The 15,952-nt window shown below is 46.0% G+C and overlaps 1 protein-coding gene across 1 annotated transcript in view; it reads left to right on the forward strand.

Moving 5' to 3' along the window:
• Positions 1-15,952, forward strand: part of LOC311311289 (monocarboxylate transporter 2-like) — a gene marked incomplete at both ends in the record, with an annotated part of 29,748 nt that overhangs the window by 4,688 nt on the left and 9,108 nt on the right. Inside the window, 2 exons of the mRNA XM_084440969.1 lie at positions 411-1,271; positions 4,157-4,443. Of these exons, the coding sequence (XP_084297095.1) occupies positions 411-1,271; positions 4,157-4,443 (1,148 nt within the window). The remainder of the gene's footprint in view (positions 1-410; positions 1,272-4,156; positions 4,444-15,952) is intronic.

Genomic DNA, 15,952 nt, shown 5'->3' on the forward strand with positions numbered 1-15,952 from the left:
TTAAACAGATGTTAGAATGATTAAATATATCAGTCAATATAGCAATCTTGAACTCTTCATCTTAAAGTGAAGACTCATTTAGAGAATACCATGCTCATTCACTGGGCGAAATGCTATTCAATTGAATTTTCTTTGCTTTTTTTGAGAAAGGAAGCAGTAGTGAATGAATTGCCCTGAGTCTCTAATTTAGTACCATTTAAATGGGGGAATGATTTCTGAAATTATTCTGGCTTCCTGTAATGAGATTTTAGTTGGCAATGTGAAATAAGACGGAGCCTTAATGTGAGCAAAGTAGAATTGGTCTTAATTTAATCCTGCGAGTAACTCCAGGCGTTTAAGCCCAGCATGTAGCCTCGGAGACGAGTGCTCTGAAACGTGACTTCTCTCTCCTCTCCCATATTACCCAACAGGGCTCGGCCTCTCCCTCAACCTTCAGCCCTCGCTCACCATCATCGGGAAGTACTTCCGGGTCAAGAGGCCTCTAGCCAATGGGATAGCCATGGCAGGAAGTCCGGTCTTCCTCTGCACCCTGGCGCCCTTCGGCCAGTTCTTGAACCATCATTTTGGCTGGAGGGGCAGTTTCATGATCCTGGGAGGGCTGACGTTGAACTGCTGTGTGGCGGGGGCTCTCATGAGGCCCTTAAGGGACCAGCCACCAGGGTTCAGTGTCACACAGCCGAATGGCCCTGCAACAAACACAGCCCAGGACAAGAAGAAGCAGGCTGGCGCCATGGAGAACGGACACACCGCCACACAGCTGGATGACGGCTGCATGGCCAAGGTCAACAAGGTGATTGACCTCACACTCTTCAAGCACAAGGGCTTCCTCATCTACATTGTGACCAACGTGCTGATGTTTTTCGGGGTCTATTCCCCGATGGTGTTCCTGGCGGCCTTCGCTATGAGCAAGGGAGTAGACGAGTACTCCTCCGCGCTCCTCCTCACCATCATAGGCTTCGTGGACATGTTTGTGCGCCCGGGAACGGGGTTCATCGCTAACACCAAGCTGGTCAGGCCCCGAATCCAGTACCTCTTCAGCTTTGCCATTATCTTCAATGGGGTGTGCCACCTGCTGTGCCCCCTGGCGAGCGCGTACGGGTACGGGGGCCTGGTGGGCTACGCTGTATTCTTCGCCATAGCGTTCGGAATGATGTTTGCCCTGGTTTTCGAGTCTCTGATGGACCTGGTCGGCCCGGAGAGGTTCTCCAGTGCGATGGGGCTGGCCACCATCATGGAGAGCGGCTCCCTGCTCCTGGGACCACCGTTATCAGGTAAGACCTACACACACACACACACACACACACACACACACATACATAAACATTCACTACCGCAGCAACACGTGGCCTTCAGGGAGTAGATTAAAAGGCCTATTCTAAGTTTTGTCAAACAACACTGAGATAATGGAGGTGGAGCAGAAGGAGTCAGTCAGCGCAGCGTGTTCTCTCTCTCTCAACCCCTCCGTCACGGCCTCCGGCACGACGCTGGATCTGAGCTGCTTCCCAGGGTGTCATTATTGTAAGACATTCCAGCAGAATTGGATTATGAGCAGGGCGGCCCGGAGCGCACGGGACGCCCACAGAAAAGCAGTAATTGGTCACGGTTATTTACTGCTGTAAATAAGGCGGCCCTGCTCGGGCATTCGGGGCACATCCGCCGGAGAATGTCCTCCGCACGAATTATGGACCATTTTTCGGAGCTAAAAAAAGCCATAAGCGTAATGAAGGTCTCTCGGCGCCCCTCTCTCTCTCTCTCTCTCTCTCTCTCTCTCTCTACCTGGTCCCCCTGGGCTACTGCCACAGGCACTGACTGCAGAACAAACACAGTGCTTTACCCAGGGCTGAGGTTACTAGAGAGCTGGGAACCCCAACATCATTGCCCCAGACAATCCTTCGATGACTTGGATACTGTGTTGTACATGGTAACAGTGTTATTATATATACATATATTTTATATTGATGCTATAGTGAATATCTTAAATACCAAAAAATACCCAAACACACCCAGGTGGTGAAGTAAGTGCAGTGCAGATTCATCAGCAGAGCAATCTCTACTGCCCTCTGCTGGTGTGCAACAGTATTGGCTACTCCTGATTGGTCTAAATCTCATGGTACTAACGGACACCGACACGGATGGACGGACGGATAGACAGACATGTCATTTACAGAAGTGGCTACACCTCTTACAAACGCATGCTAAAAATGTGTTGATGTACTGTATCGAGTGGACAATCCCATTATACTGTACTATTGAAATGACCGGTCAGATCTGCTTGACGTGGTGCAGCAGTGTGCGGTCGACCTGACCTGCTCCGTCTATTATCACCGACCCTGTGTAATCAGAGGGGTACTGTTGCTCTCTCCTCTTTTTGAAATTGACTGGGTTGGCAACTGTGTTCGGAATCGCTCCCTAGTCACTATATAGTGCACTATATAGGGCGTCAGCCATTTTGTTTGTAGTGTCCGAATTCTCCACGGAATTTCCGTTCCCTATATAGTCCACTATTTATTACCCACAATTCACCTTGATTTGCACAGTGCATGTACCCTACATTTTCTCCGTTCCCTAGGTAGTTCACTACATGGTGAACCCTATATAGGGAATAGGGAGTGAGGGAACGAGGGAGCGATTCCGAACACAGCTCCTGTCTGTCATAGTGCCCAGTCATTCTCCACAGATACAACTACAGCGGCTGTGGTTGTAAACACAGAAGAACTAACAGCACAAACATTGTCTCTGCAAAACATATACAATGCATCCTTCCTGACTTTTAATGAGGTGGAAATGTGTGTGTGTGTGTGTGGGGTGGGGGGGGGGGGGGGGCACAATCTCTACATTCCCCCTTACATGTCTGCTCGTTACTGCGCCGCACTCTGCGTCACCGCACCCACGGACATCAGGTCAGCCCAGTTAGGAGGAAGTGAGGTAATTGCTGTAATTAGCCTATTGCTTTCTGTGTTTAATGAATCTCAGTTCGGAATGCTTTCATTAAAGGCTTGTACCTGGGCCACAATTAATCCTTGAATATGTTAAAGAAGGAGGTGACTCCACCAGATGGACTTAATTACCGCTCGGCCAATCAAGGGCTGTCTTAATGAGGGTGATGGTCATCTGTGCACGCCCATAGGAAGAAACGCCATCAATCATGATGCCCGCATGGTGCTGGCAAAGTGACCTATTCCAGTCCCCCCCCCCCCCCCACACACACACACGCACACACACACATACACACACAGAGAACAGCACATGCCCTCATCGTTATCTTCGTAAGAAATGGATTCATTAAGACGCACATTTTTATTGGTTATCCTATTAAAACCCGCCCATGTAATGGATGTTTTATCACTGTATTTTGTGTTCTGTTGACCTTCTGTACAGTCCATAAAAATCTAGAGACATCTGACTGTCTAAATATATTAAAGGCTGTGTTTTGGATGATGACCAAGATCTATCCATACTATTGCTGTATAGATACATATATTTTCTGGATTCTAAACCCCCCAAAAAATGGTATGAACCGAAAGATTGTGCTAAATATGCAGGCAGACAGGCAGACATTGTAGACTAAGAGTGATAGCGAGGCAGATTGATCCTTGTCTGTGGGAAGGGGTGGTGGTGAGACAGAAAAATCTTATTTGAACTACATTTGTCACTTCTCTTCAGAAGCCAGCGAGATATTTCTCTCTGTCTGGCCAAATTGCCGTCCCAGAGACACATTTTTAGGGCATAATGGCTCCCTGTCACTTCCTACACGACTTCTTCAGGATTGGCTTGAACCTGATCCAGCTCCTCCACCTCCTCACACACCTTGGAAGAGAAAGTACCTTACGGAATGTTTATAAATATGTTGTATGAATAATAATACTAATAATACTAATAATATAATTAATAGTTTTGAATGCAAGTACCCATCAACTGAGTGACATCTCCGACGCCTATAATGAAGGTGTTAGCACATCAGAATAAGTAGGCTATTAATAGCAGCTTTTCTACTGCTACTTCAATCCTTACAGCACCTCTAGCTGTAGGCAGACATTTAACCATAACCAGGAACATGCTGACCCACTAGGAAAAGGCTAGATGCGTCTCTTTCTCAGTGTGCTAAATCCAGCATACCTTCTAACATACAACCCCCCCCCCTCTTCTCTCCATTCAGGAGCCCTGGTTGACATGGGGGACTACAACTACCTGTATCTGAGCTGTGGAACCATCATGCTCACTGCCGGTCTCATGTTCCTGATCATGATCATCTACTACTACCGACTCCTGGACAGGGAGCACGCCCAGGAGCAGGGGCGGGTCAGAGACCTCCAGACCCAGGAGAAGAGCCTGGGGGTGGGGATGAAGGAGGGAGGGCAGATCTTGGCGCCTGAGGCGGGAGAGGAAGAAACTCCGGCTCAGGCCAAGGCGGAGACTGCTGCCTTTGAGGATCCAACTGAAACAGTGGAAAGACAAAGAGAGGCCCAAACGAGCAGCATGTGATTTTCCTTAACAAACCGGTGTTTTGTCAGCATTATATACTGTAGCTAACCTCTTACCTCACATAACCATGTTTTTGTCAGTATATTATAGATAGTTTATCTCTTACAGTACCTCACTTAACCATGTTTTTGTCAGTATGTTATATAGCTGATCTCTTACCTCACATAACCATGTTTTTGTCAGTACTGTATATTGTAGCTGACCTCTTCCCTCATATAAGAATGTTTTTGTCAGTAGATTATGTATGCTACTGTATCTTACCTCTTACCTCATATAACCATGTTTTTGTCAGTATATTATATAGCCTACTGTAATGTTTGTGACAGTACATTATATTATATAGCTTACCTCTTACCTCTACCGTTTTGTTTATATCTAATGTACCTGCTTATGCCTTTAATAATATGATCTCCACTCGGAGGGGTACTTACAGTATCCACATGATTGTAGACCGTTATATTTGTTCAGGTTCATCAGGCGGTTGTCAGTGCTCAGTATGTTATGGTACTGTATGAAACTGAGCAGACTCAAAGTGAATGCTACTGTACCTGAGCCATAGTAGGTGATGTTTGACAGTTATGTGTTGTTTGGTCTCAGACAGTACATTACGTGCTGTACTTTCATTTCATTTTAGTTAAGTTAAAGATTAATTGTGTTGTAATCCAACCAAGATATTGGAATTTGCTTAAGATAGTGTATTGAATGTTTGGTTTTTACTGTCCTCATGTTCAAAAATGAATATTATGAGTTTGTGTTCTCACTGTGTCTCAGGGGTCCATTTTGCACTCATGGGTATTTACAGTCATACTGTAATGTTGTCTTCCATCTCCAGGATTTGTTTACACAAATATTTTCCGCTGCAGTGATAATGCAAAACAGAAGAGCAAAGCATAAGTGTGTGTTAATATTCATACTTTACATGTCCGGGTTAATGATAGCGATGGGTGTCGTGTTTCTCAGGATGAACAGTAGATTTGCAGTGTCTATTTTCCTGTAGTAGTTTTTGAATATGAAATATGGGGGCTGTTTACAAAAAAAATCTAATGTGTGGTGGTATGATGAGCTTTGTGTATGATATTAAACCAGAAGACTTCTTGACCCTTTGCTCTGTTGCTCTTGTTAATATGATTTTTGAGTTAGTGAGTGAGGAAGGTGAGGGGATTCATGTAATTCATTGATTTCTGCACGTAGAATACCTCCAGCACAGACCACACCATGTCTGTGCAGCGTGTCCACCAGGGGTGGTGAATGACACTCGCAGACAACAGAGATGGTGTCAGATCCACATTTACCAGGCAGACCTCCCAGTTTGTGTCTGTGTCCAATTTTTCACGCCAATTAGAAAGTGATGAAACAAGTTTGTAAATGTCAGGAGCTGCAGTAGGAGAGTGACTTCCTAATGAAGCAAGACCCAAATGTAACAGACCAGCACCCGTAGCCAAATGCATTCTCTCACAAATAAACCAATAAATTACACACACACACACACACAATCCAGCCCGCCCCACCCAAGGTCTTGGGACAAGCCAAGGTGGGGGAAGCCCTAGAGACCAGGGCATGGTGGCAGAGTCCTAGAGTCTGTTTATCATTCTTATATTTCATATCTCCAGCCTGCCGACCTCCCCTAACCTGCTCCCTGCTTTCCCACAATGCCCCATGGCCATAGTCCTTCACGCTGACATAGAGAGACCTCCTGCTGTCTGCTGGGTCCACTGTCCTGCCCCTCCCAACTCTTATTGAAGTTAAAAGTCATGTCTAATAAACCCCGAGGTCCGTTAGAGAGTTAGGATGTAAAAACAGAAAATAATTACAGATAATTTCCTCAAGTGAACCATTCTAACCCAAACCTTCTCCTTACCCATGCCTGAACTTAACAATTAGCAGTTGGCTAAACTGAATTTAGTCCTAGATTGTCTCCAACTAGATCTTAACCTTACAGTAAGTTGGTGAAACAGCTCTGAAACATTACATTACATTACAGTCATTTAGCAGATGCTTTTATCCAAAAGTAGCTGTGAAATGTAACAGTGAATCAGTGAAATGTCTTGACAATATTGGCACTCTGGAATGTGGGCTACTATATGGAAAAAGTTATAGAAAAGCTAATATTTGATAGGATATTCTGATTGATAGTTATGCATGATCAACCAGCCCTGGTTAGGAAAATGTAAATGAAAGCCTCCATCTTTGTTAAGGATGACATCTCCACACCCAATACTGCTTTTCTCCAAGATTAAACATCTACAGTCTCTACAATATCCACGTTAGTGAATTGGACTTTGATCGTGAATATGGAGCTGCCTCCTGACCTTTGGAACTGGGTGAATCAGAACTCTGTACACAACAGAAGGTTCATCAGATAAATGTTGAGTTGGCTTACCCAAGAGAGGATTAGGAGAGGAATGTTTTAAAATGATCTAATGGTGGTCCTGTTGACTCAAAGAGCACAGAATCATCAATCAGCATCAGAAATTGAATGGGAGGTTTCAGACCCTCAGAGATGAGATGACGCACTAGGTGTTGCGCAAGCAGCCGCTAGCCTACTAGTTTACTTGCCTCACAGCTTTACCAGCATGCGCTGGCACACCCAAACGCACACGTGTGCACGCACGTACGCCCGCACATACTTAGCATTCCAGAAAGGGCTTGCAGTTTGTGATATTACATGCTCTTGTTATTGGCTCAGAGTGTGCTCCTGAGGCTTGGGGGATAATATCAGCCTTAAGCTATTTCTACAAAGATGTGTTCATTATCTCCCTTTGATGGGGATCTAGATGGGGTAGGGGATGCATTACAATGTGAGAGTTCATCAAAGGGGGCTTAGGTTTGATCAACTGGTCCACTTAAAGGTCAAAATATGTCCCCATTTCAACCTGTAAGAAATGCCACTTGCTCTCCAATGAACAGTGTGTGTTCAGAAATTCATCACAACATTGTAATGTACAGTACATGAGAAGTACACTAGCAGTATCCAGTCCTTAGCCTTAATTTCACTTAATTATTCAGTCTGAACAAGCTCCCCTTGCAGCCGTTTACCGAGATGGGCGTTGCTGAAGAGGGAGTCCACAGATTAGTTCATCCCCTAACCAATCACATCGCACAGTTTAATTCCGTCATGCATTCAAAGGACTTCCAATTGGCCTGGCTGGAATTGCAACTGAGAAATAATTCTGGACAAGAGCCATTCCAGACCCTGAATTGGATTTCGAAAATTAAAGCAGGTGCGCTATTCAGGGACTGGAGCCAGTCTACTCAAACCTTATACTCAGAAAACAACAGAACTGCATAATTGATATACTCTTAGCATATTCTACAATTTAATTGTTAATTTGTTCACATTAGTATAGCTAACTGTTTCTTCTGTTTGAATGGTGTTTTTGTGAGTAGTGTTTGGAATATTGGAAAGGTCAAAAGCCCAGCGTCTGGTTTGTATTTAGATTATCCACTCAACATTTACATTGATAATGTTCCGGTACAGAGACAAACACAGGAACACACACAGACAACCACAACCACTGGCACAGACACAGGCTGTATTTGAATGAATGAATGAATGAATGAATGAATGAATGAATGAATGAATGAATGAATGAATGAATGAATGAATGAATGAATGAATGAAACCAAAGGGCTCATTCCTACGCCCTACACCCTACGGAGTGTCATACCTTTGTAGTGAGCACTGTGAAGGCCATAGGGAGTAGGGTGTGAAAATAACGCTCGTTTGGAATGCCCTTCAACGTCATTTTCAAGACTGTCGCATGTGTCAACAGCTTGTCACAAGCTGCATATATGGCTAACCATAACTAGAGCCCTAGCATTTGGAATACAGCCAGACAGACACAGAGAGACACAAACAAAGACACAGACACAGAGAGACACAGGCACAGACACAGACACAGAGAGACACAAACAAAGACAGACACAGAGAGACACAGACACAGAGAGACAGGCACAGACACAGACACAGAGAGACACAGACAGACACAGAGACACAGACACAGAGAGACACAGGCAGACAGACACAGGCACAGAAAGACACAGGCAGAGACACAGACAACCACAGACACAGACATAAAAACAGACACAAACAGGCACAGACACAGACACAAACACACAGGCACAGATAAATATAAACATAAACACAGACACAGACAAACATAAACATAAACACAGACACAGACAAACATAAACACAGACACAGACAAATATAAACACAGACAGGCACAGGCACAGACACACTGTGTTCTCAGAGCTGTAACTGTCTTACAGGGCATGAGGAGAGAGATTCTTGCTACACATACAGTAGCCTAATTAACAGAATCTAAAAGTCATTATAGATTCACAGTCACAATATTCAAAGGATGCAATGCAAAGAACTAATGAACTAAGACCCCTAACTAAAGAACTAATGAACTAAGACCCCTAACTAAAGACCACGAACTAAAGACCCCTAACTAAAGAACTAATGAACTAAGACCCCTAACTAAAGAACTAATAAACTAAAGACCCCTAACTAAAGAACTAATGAACTAAGACCCCTAACTAAACACCACGAACTAAAGACCCCTAACTAAAGAACTAATGAACTAAGACCCCTAACTAAAGAAGTAATGAACTAAAGACCCCTAACTAAAGAACTAATGAACTAAAGACCCCTAACTAAAGAAGTAATGAACTAAAGACCCCTAACTAAAGAAGTAATGAACTAAGACCCCTAACTAAAGAACTAACGAACTAAAGACCCCTAACTAAAGAACACAAACTAAAGACCCCTAACTAAAGAACTAATGAACTAAGACCCCTAACTAAAGAACTAATGAACTAAGACCCCTAACTAAAGAAGTAATGAACTAAAGACCCCTAACTAAAGAACTAATGAACTAAGACCCCTAACTAAAGAACACAAACTAAAGACCCCTAACTAAAGAACTAATGAACTAAGACCCCTAACTAAAGAAGTAATGAACTAAAGACCCCTAACTAAAGAAGTAATGAACTAAAGACCCCTAACTAAAGAACTAATGAACTAAGACCCCTAACTAAAGAACACAAACTAAAGACCCCTAACTAAAGAACTAATGAACTAAGACCCCTAACTAAAGAAGTAATGAACTAAAGACCCCTAACTAAAGAACACGAACTAAAGACCCCTAACTAAAGAACACAAACTAAAGAAATGTAGCTAAAGAACATGGACTAAAGGTCCCTAGCTACTGTAAAGAACATGGATTAAAGGTCCTTGGCTAAAGAACGCAGACTAAAGCAGCCGGGCCACAGAGAATAATCAATCAATATCATTGGTTGGCATGGTTACAGTAACAACGTGAACCTTTTGAAACTTTTTTTTCTGTTTTTAAAATTGGATAGGACTACTGTTGTTTATTACTCCACTATCAGTGTGTGTGTGTGTGTGTATGTGTGTGTGGAATTGTTGCTTAAAACACAGGGCTGAATTTCTCACTTTACAGCAGTGTGGCATTCATCTATCAGTCCCCTACCCAACTCTGCCAACTCTCTCTCTCTCCCTCTCCTTTTCTCTGGCTCTCCCTCTCTCCCTCCTTCTCTCACCCTCTCTCTCTCTCTCCCTCTCTTTCTCCCTCTCTCTCTCCCCCTCTCCATGGGACAGACGCTGCTTCGTGGCTGGCCTTGTTAGGCCTCCAGTGGTGATAGATCTTGGGTCACTTTGGTCTTGGTAAAATCCACCTCCCCCTCCATGCCATCCATCTCCCTCCCGCGGACCTCTCCTAATGCATTATCTATTCACACCAACATTTGACATTGCCTTTTTCTGCACCGCTCTCTGAGGAATAGAGAAGAGGCAGCCGTTTCACTGTTCAGCAGCCAAACACACTGGGATGGAGCGAGGGAGGGAGGGAGGGAGGGAGGGAGGGAGGGAGGGAGGGAGGGAGGGAGGAAGGAAGGGAGGGAGGGAGGGAGGGAGGGAGGGAGGGAGGGAGGGAGGGAGGGAGGAAGGGAGGGATGGATGTGACCAAGGGGAGCTGGAAGGGAGGGAGAACGACAGGGCTGGGAGGGTGTGGAGGAAAAGGCAGAGCGAAAATGGTGGGAAGAGGTGTAGAAAGCAGAGAGAGAGAGAGAGAGAGAGAGAGAGAGAGAGAGAGAGAGAGAGAGAGCGTTTACTGCTGGGGGAGGTATTGAAACACCTTATCATCAGTCACCTCTCTCTCTCTCTCTCTCTGTCCCGTCCGCAGAGCGAGGGGCCTAATGAAAGTAATTTAACGTACATCTATAATTAATTTGCTCTCTTTTGGCGGCTGCCAGCGATTGGCCCGCGCGGCCGGGCTGAGGCGAGTGATGGAGTGTGTTTATTATGTGTGTGTGTGTGTGTGTGTGTGTGGGGGGGGGGGGGGGCGCTGGCATGGAGGGCCAGAGGGCCGGTGACATGGTAATTCTGTAGCCATCACTCCAGCGCCAGGCTGGGGCAGGAATATGGGACACAGCTGCCCCCCCCCCCGACTCCCCCTGCTCTCCCTCCGCTGACTCCTGGAGACACACAGCACGTAGCGTCGCCCCGGGCCAATGTTCTCTCACTATGTGGCCCACTCTCTCTCCCTCTTTGTATACCACCTCTCTCTCTCTCTCTCTCTCTCTCTCTCTCTCTCTCTCTCTCTCTCTGCTTCTCCCTTTCTTTCTATCTCTCTGTTTTTCCCCCTCTCTCTCTCTCTCTCTCTCTCTCCCTCTCTCTCTCTGCTTCTCCCTTTCTGTCTTTCTCTCTGTTTTTCCCCCCCTCTCTCTCTCTCTCTCTCCCTCTCTCTCTCTGCTTCTCCCTTTCTGTCTTTCTCTCTGTTTTTCCCCCTCTCTCTCTCTCTCTCTCTCCCCCTCTCTCTCTGCTTCTCCCTTTCTGTCTTTCTCTCTGTTTTTCCCTCTCTCTCTCTCTCTCTCTCTCTCTCCCTCTCTCTCTCTCCCTTTCTCTCTCCTTGCGAGCGTACTCTCTCCATTTATCTCTCCTCCTCTCTGCCTGTTTTTCTATCCACTCCCTTACTTCATACTTTCAGAGTTTCCCCGTTTCCTCTATCTCCTCTCTTCCCTGTTCTCCTTGCTTCACACAATACCCTCCCTTCTCTCTCTGAGAAAACTCACTTAACGCACCTCACAAATACATTTCTTACCGAGACTGCTTCACACAAAGTGACACACGGTTGAAACCCGGCTGCCCTAAGCGCCGTTTCCTTTTGAAAGCCCCCTGCTCTTTGAATCCTGGCTTTTGGAAGACGATGCCCTCCACATCTCTTTTCCTGAATGACGTACACGAGTCGCACGCGCAGTCACACGCTCGAGCACGCATTCAGTCAGGCATGCACACACACACGCACGCACGCACGTACGCACGCACACACAAACGCACACACACGCACGCGCGCACAAACACACACACACACACACACACACACACACACACACACACTCTCTTTCTCTCTCTCTCTCTATCTCTCTCTCTCTCTCTCTCTCTCTCTCCCTCCATCCCTGTGCTGCATGTGATTAAGGCTTTGTAAACAGATGTGGATGGGTCAGAAGGTGTGTGGACTTTGCCAGGAAGGTGCCCACACGTCAGCTTGTAATGGGCAGCATATGGGGCTGATGACTGATGAGTGTGGCTGCTCTGATGACAGGTGCTGAGTCGTCTGTTGCACTGACCCTTACTGCACAACAGGCCAAATCAAAGGACACCTTCATCCGAGGCTCTGACCCCACAATCCACACACACACACACACACACACACACACACACACACACACACACACACACACACACACACTCACACACACACTGGCTTACTCCCGTTTCTTTAAGCTTGAAGTCTTTACACACCCCTGTGTACACGCATAACTATAATAGCATGCGCAAAAACATTTCTTTCTTCCGTTCATACCATGGATATGGGGCTTTTGATCTCATCACAGGTAAATAAATGAAGAAGCAAAGGGGATGAATATAATTCAGGGGTGGGTTGTTCTCCGTTCCTTTATACCAGGCTGGGATCTCTTTGATTTCCCTTGTGAAGGGAAAAAGAATCTGTTATCATATCAGAGGGGTTCCTGAGATGCAATCAACCATGTTCGGCTGGTTGGTTTTTGTCCATATTTTAACCCTTTGTTGCTACTGGTGGTCAACACAGCTGCTTTCTTAAGGAGATTATTTAGTGTAATTGGGCTTTCTGAGGTAATGACCTTGCAGCTTCCCTCCCTCATATAAATTAGACATCCAGTTTGACACTGGGCCCCGAAGATGTATTACGATTCCATGGCAACTGCCACCCGCAATAAGGTCGCAGAGGAGATGTTTAATTAGTTCGGTCTGACGGTCCCCAGGGAGGGGAAGTTTATTACCTCAATATGTCATAGGAGCACATCAGCCAGCAACTAGACACTACCCCCGACACCCTGCCCCTCTGACATGCTGTATAGAAAGAGGGATAGATAGAGAGGGTGGGGGGCTAGAAAAAGAAATGAGATGCAATAGAAAAAGAGAAATATAAAAACAGGGAGATGTAGGATAGACCAATCTACTGCAGCTTGTGTTGTCAGCCAGTGGAATATTCATTTCGCTCATTACTGGCTGCTGCTTTTTTAAGCTGGGTGGCCAGCTGATCTTAGAGACACTCTGGCCAGCAGAAATGAATGGCATCTGTTCTGTCCTGCCAGTGTGTGTGTGTGTGTGTGTGTGTGTGTGTGTGTGGTGCCAGTTGGATGTATCACTTAATCATAGGCTTAGGGTGCCAGTACCATTAACACACGCCAGCCCTGCGGACAGATACACAGTTAGACCACGGAGGAGAGGTCATCTATGCCAGAACATAATTAGCTGAGGCAGAGGATGTGTGTGTGTGTGTGTGTGTGTGTGTGTGTGTGTGTGAGAGAGAGAGAGAGAGAGAGAGAGAGAGAGAGTAGAGAGAGAGAGAGAGAGAGAGAGAGAGAGTGAGAGAGAGAGAGAGAGAGAGAGAGAGAGAGAGAGAGAGAACATGCACCTATGTACATGTCTGTAAGCTCATTGCTTGTGAGTCTTGTGTGTAAATATGGAGGATATTATGCAGAGTTGCTTGGGAATATCAAACCTTATCAATAAAGTGTGCTGAAGATTTCAGCAGCAGTCATGTGTGTGTGTGTGTGTGTGTGTGTGTGTTGTGACCAGTGGCCTGTGTCAGGGTATTCATGGGGGCTTCAGACCAGACCATGTGTGGCCCTGTGTTTTTTTGGCAGCCCTTGCTCTGCCTGTTTGTTCCCGGTGGCCCCCCAGGTCGAGGGGACCATACTATTAATGAGCCTGTCCGTGGCCGCGAGGACCCCTGGGTCTCTGCTCCTGACACGCTCCGAGCGCTGACAGCTGGAGACGACATCCTCAATGCCTGTCTAAAAATGAAGAGAAACATTTGAGGAGAGTGGATTTGGGCTGGGGAGGCAGGTGGGGGGGGGGGGCTGTGTGGAAACAAGAGGATGTGGATTTCTCCTACCCACCAGTCCAAGGCCAATAGACAGGTATAGACCGGCAAGGTACCAGCAAGGGGAGTTTTAGGCGATCTACTCATCTTCTCCACGGTCAAATTGCCTCCCACATATTCCATAGGCTCACGGCTAACCATTAACTGTGAGAAATATGAGAATATAGCAAAGGGAGGTTTAGCGTCCCTCCATGACCTCCTTCTGTTGCTGTGTGGTTGCAGACTGGGCTATGGGATGGGTAGCCCACACACTGCCTGTTGGGGAAGGTGATTGATTAGGTTTTTATAAGTCTGATGTAGAACCGCGGCCAGTAATTGGCACAGTGCTTCATGTTTTGATTATCCCCCCCATGCTTGATCTATGTGCGCTCTCTCACGTTCCCATGATTTAAGAAAGCCATTTGAGAGCTCCAGTGGACGCAAGGGATTGAAAGAGCATGAGGGTATAATAGTCATACCCGATTTTTTCCCCAAACACTAGAGGTCAGTGTTGCTCCACTGTTGAATTGTAGGAGCCGCGCACACACACACACACACACACACACACACACACACACACACACACACACACACACACACACACACACACACACACACACACACACACTATCTCTCTCTCTCTCTCTCTCTCTCTCTCTCTTTCTCTGTCCTACACACACACACATTAATTATTTCCTAAAATTTATCTCCCTCTCTCTCTCTCTCTCTCTCTCTCTCTCTCCCTCCCTCTCTCTCTCTCTCCTCTCTCTCTCTCTCTCTCTCTCTCTCTCTCTCTCTCTCTGTATCACTGTAGGTTGAAGTTCTAACTGATGGAAGTCTCTCCGACTTTAGTTAAGCAGTGTTTCAACAATGTTGATGCAGTTTAACCTTCGCTTGAGACCATTTTCTTGAAATTCTCCAAATGAGATTAATTCGACCAGTTGGGGAGACCAGTTGTTAAACCTGTATTGATGATCCTGTGAAATCTTCTCATAATTGGACACATTTTTTTTGTGTGAAATCATGTAGTACTATAAGTTGGAATTGGCATGCATCGTTATGATGGAGTGAAATTCAGCAGTAACCCCCCCCCCCTATTGATTGGTGAATGTGTTGTTGATGTGATTACTGCTGACACAAAGACCCGCTGAAACACAGTCTGGTAATGGCAGCGATGCGCTGTGCATATTTAATATAGCAGAGACCCAGCAGGAGTAATTAATATGGCACTGTGGTTATGAATTTCCTGGCATAAACGGCCAAACGGATTTGCATGGATAGCACAGTGGTAATTAAGAAGACGCGGCAGAGAGAACAGTCTTTAAATGTTTAAAATTCAAATCTCTCTCACACACACACACACACACACACACACACACACACACGCACGCACGCACGCACGCACACACACACACACACACACACACACACACACACACACACACACACACACTCTCTCTCTCCCGCCCCCTCTCTATTTCTCCTCAAGGAACAATTTCCCTGGGATTTTATGGGAAAAACGAGGTGTTGACATTTTCCCCTTTTTGCCTTCACACTGTAAAAAGGGAACGCATCGAGGTAATTTCACAGTTGTGATTGGTAATAGCAGGGTGAGGCGAGGGAGACACAGTGTTGTTTATATACCCCCCGACACTTGTTTCTCTGTGGAAAGTGACATTCAGTCGAGCCTTTTTGCAGTTCACCGATCGAGCCGTTGCGTGCCGTGGGCCCGCTAGAGTGTCTGGAGCTACGGGGTCTCAGGGGAGGCCTCCTTCTCTTACCCCCCTACTCCATTTTGACACTGGATTGTGTTCTCCTCCTCCTATCGCCCGAGGCCCCCAGAGATTCCATCGTGGTTTCTCTAAAATCAACCCATGAAAAAGCTGTCAGGTTTGCTCCAGATCACCCTCCTGTCAGAGGGCTGGGTCACGGTATTGACCTTGTGGTAGAGCCTCCACCGCTTTCAGATAATCACGACACGTGAGACTTGTATGGATCACTATTATACCACAGATTAATGTTATTATGTTTTT

This window comes from Borostomias antarcticus (assembly GCF_949987555.1).
Source record: "Borostomias antarcticus genome assembly, chromosome: 7".
Lineage (NCBI taxonomy): Eukaryota > Metazoa > Chordata > Actinopteri > Stomiiformes > Stomiidae > Borostomias > Borostomias antarcticus.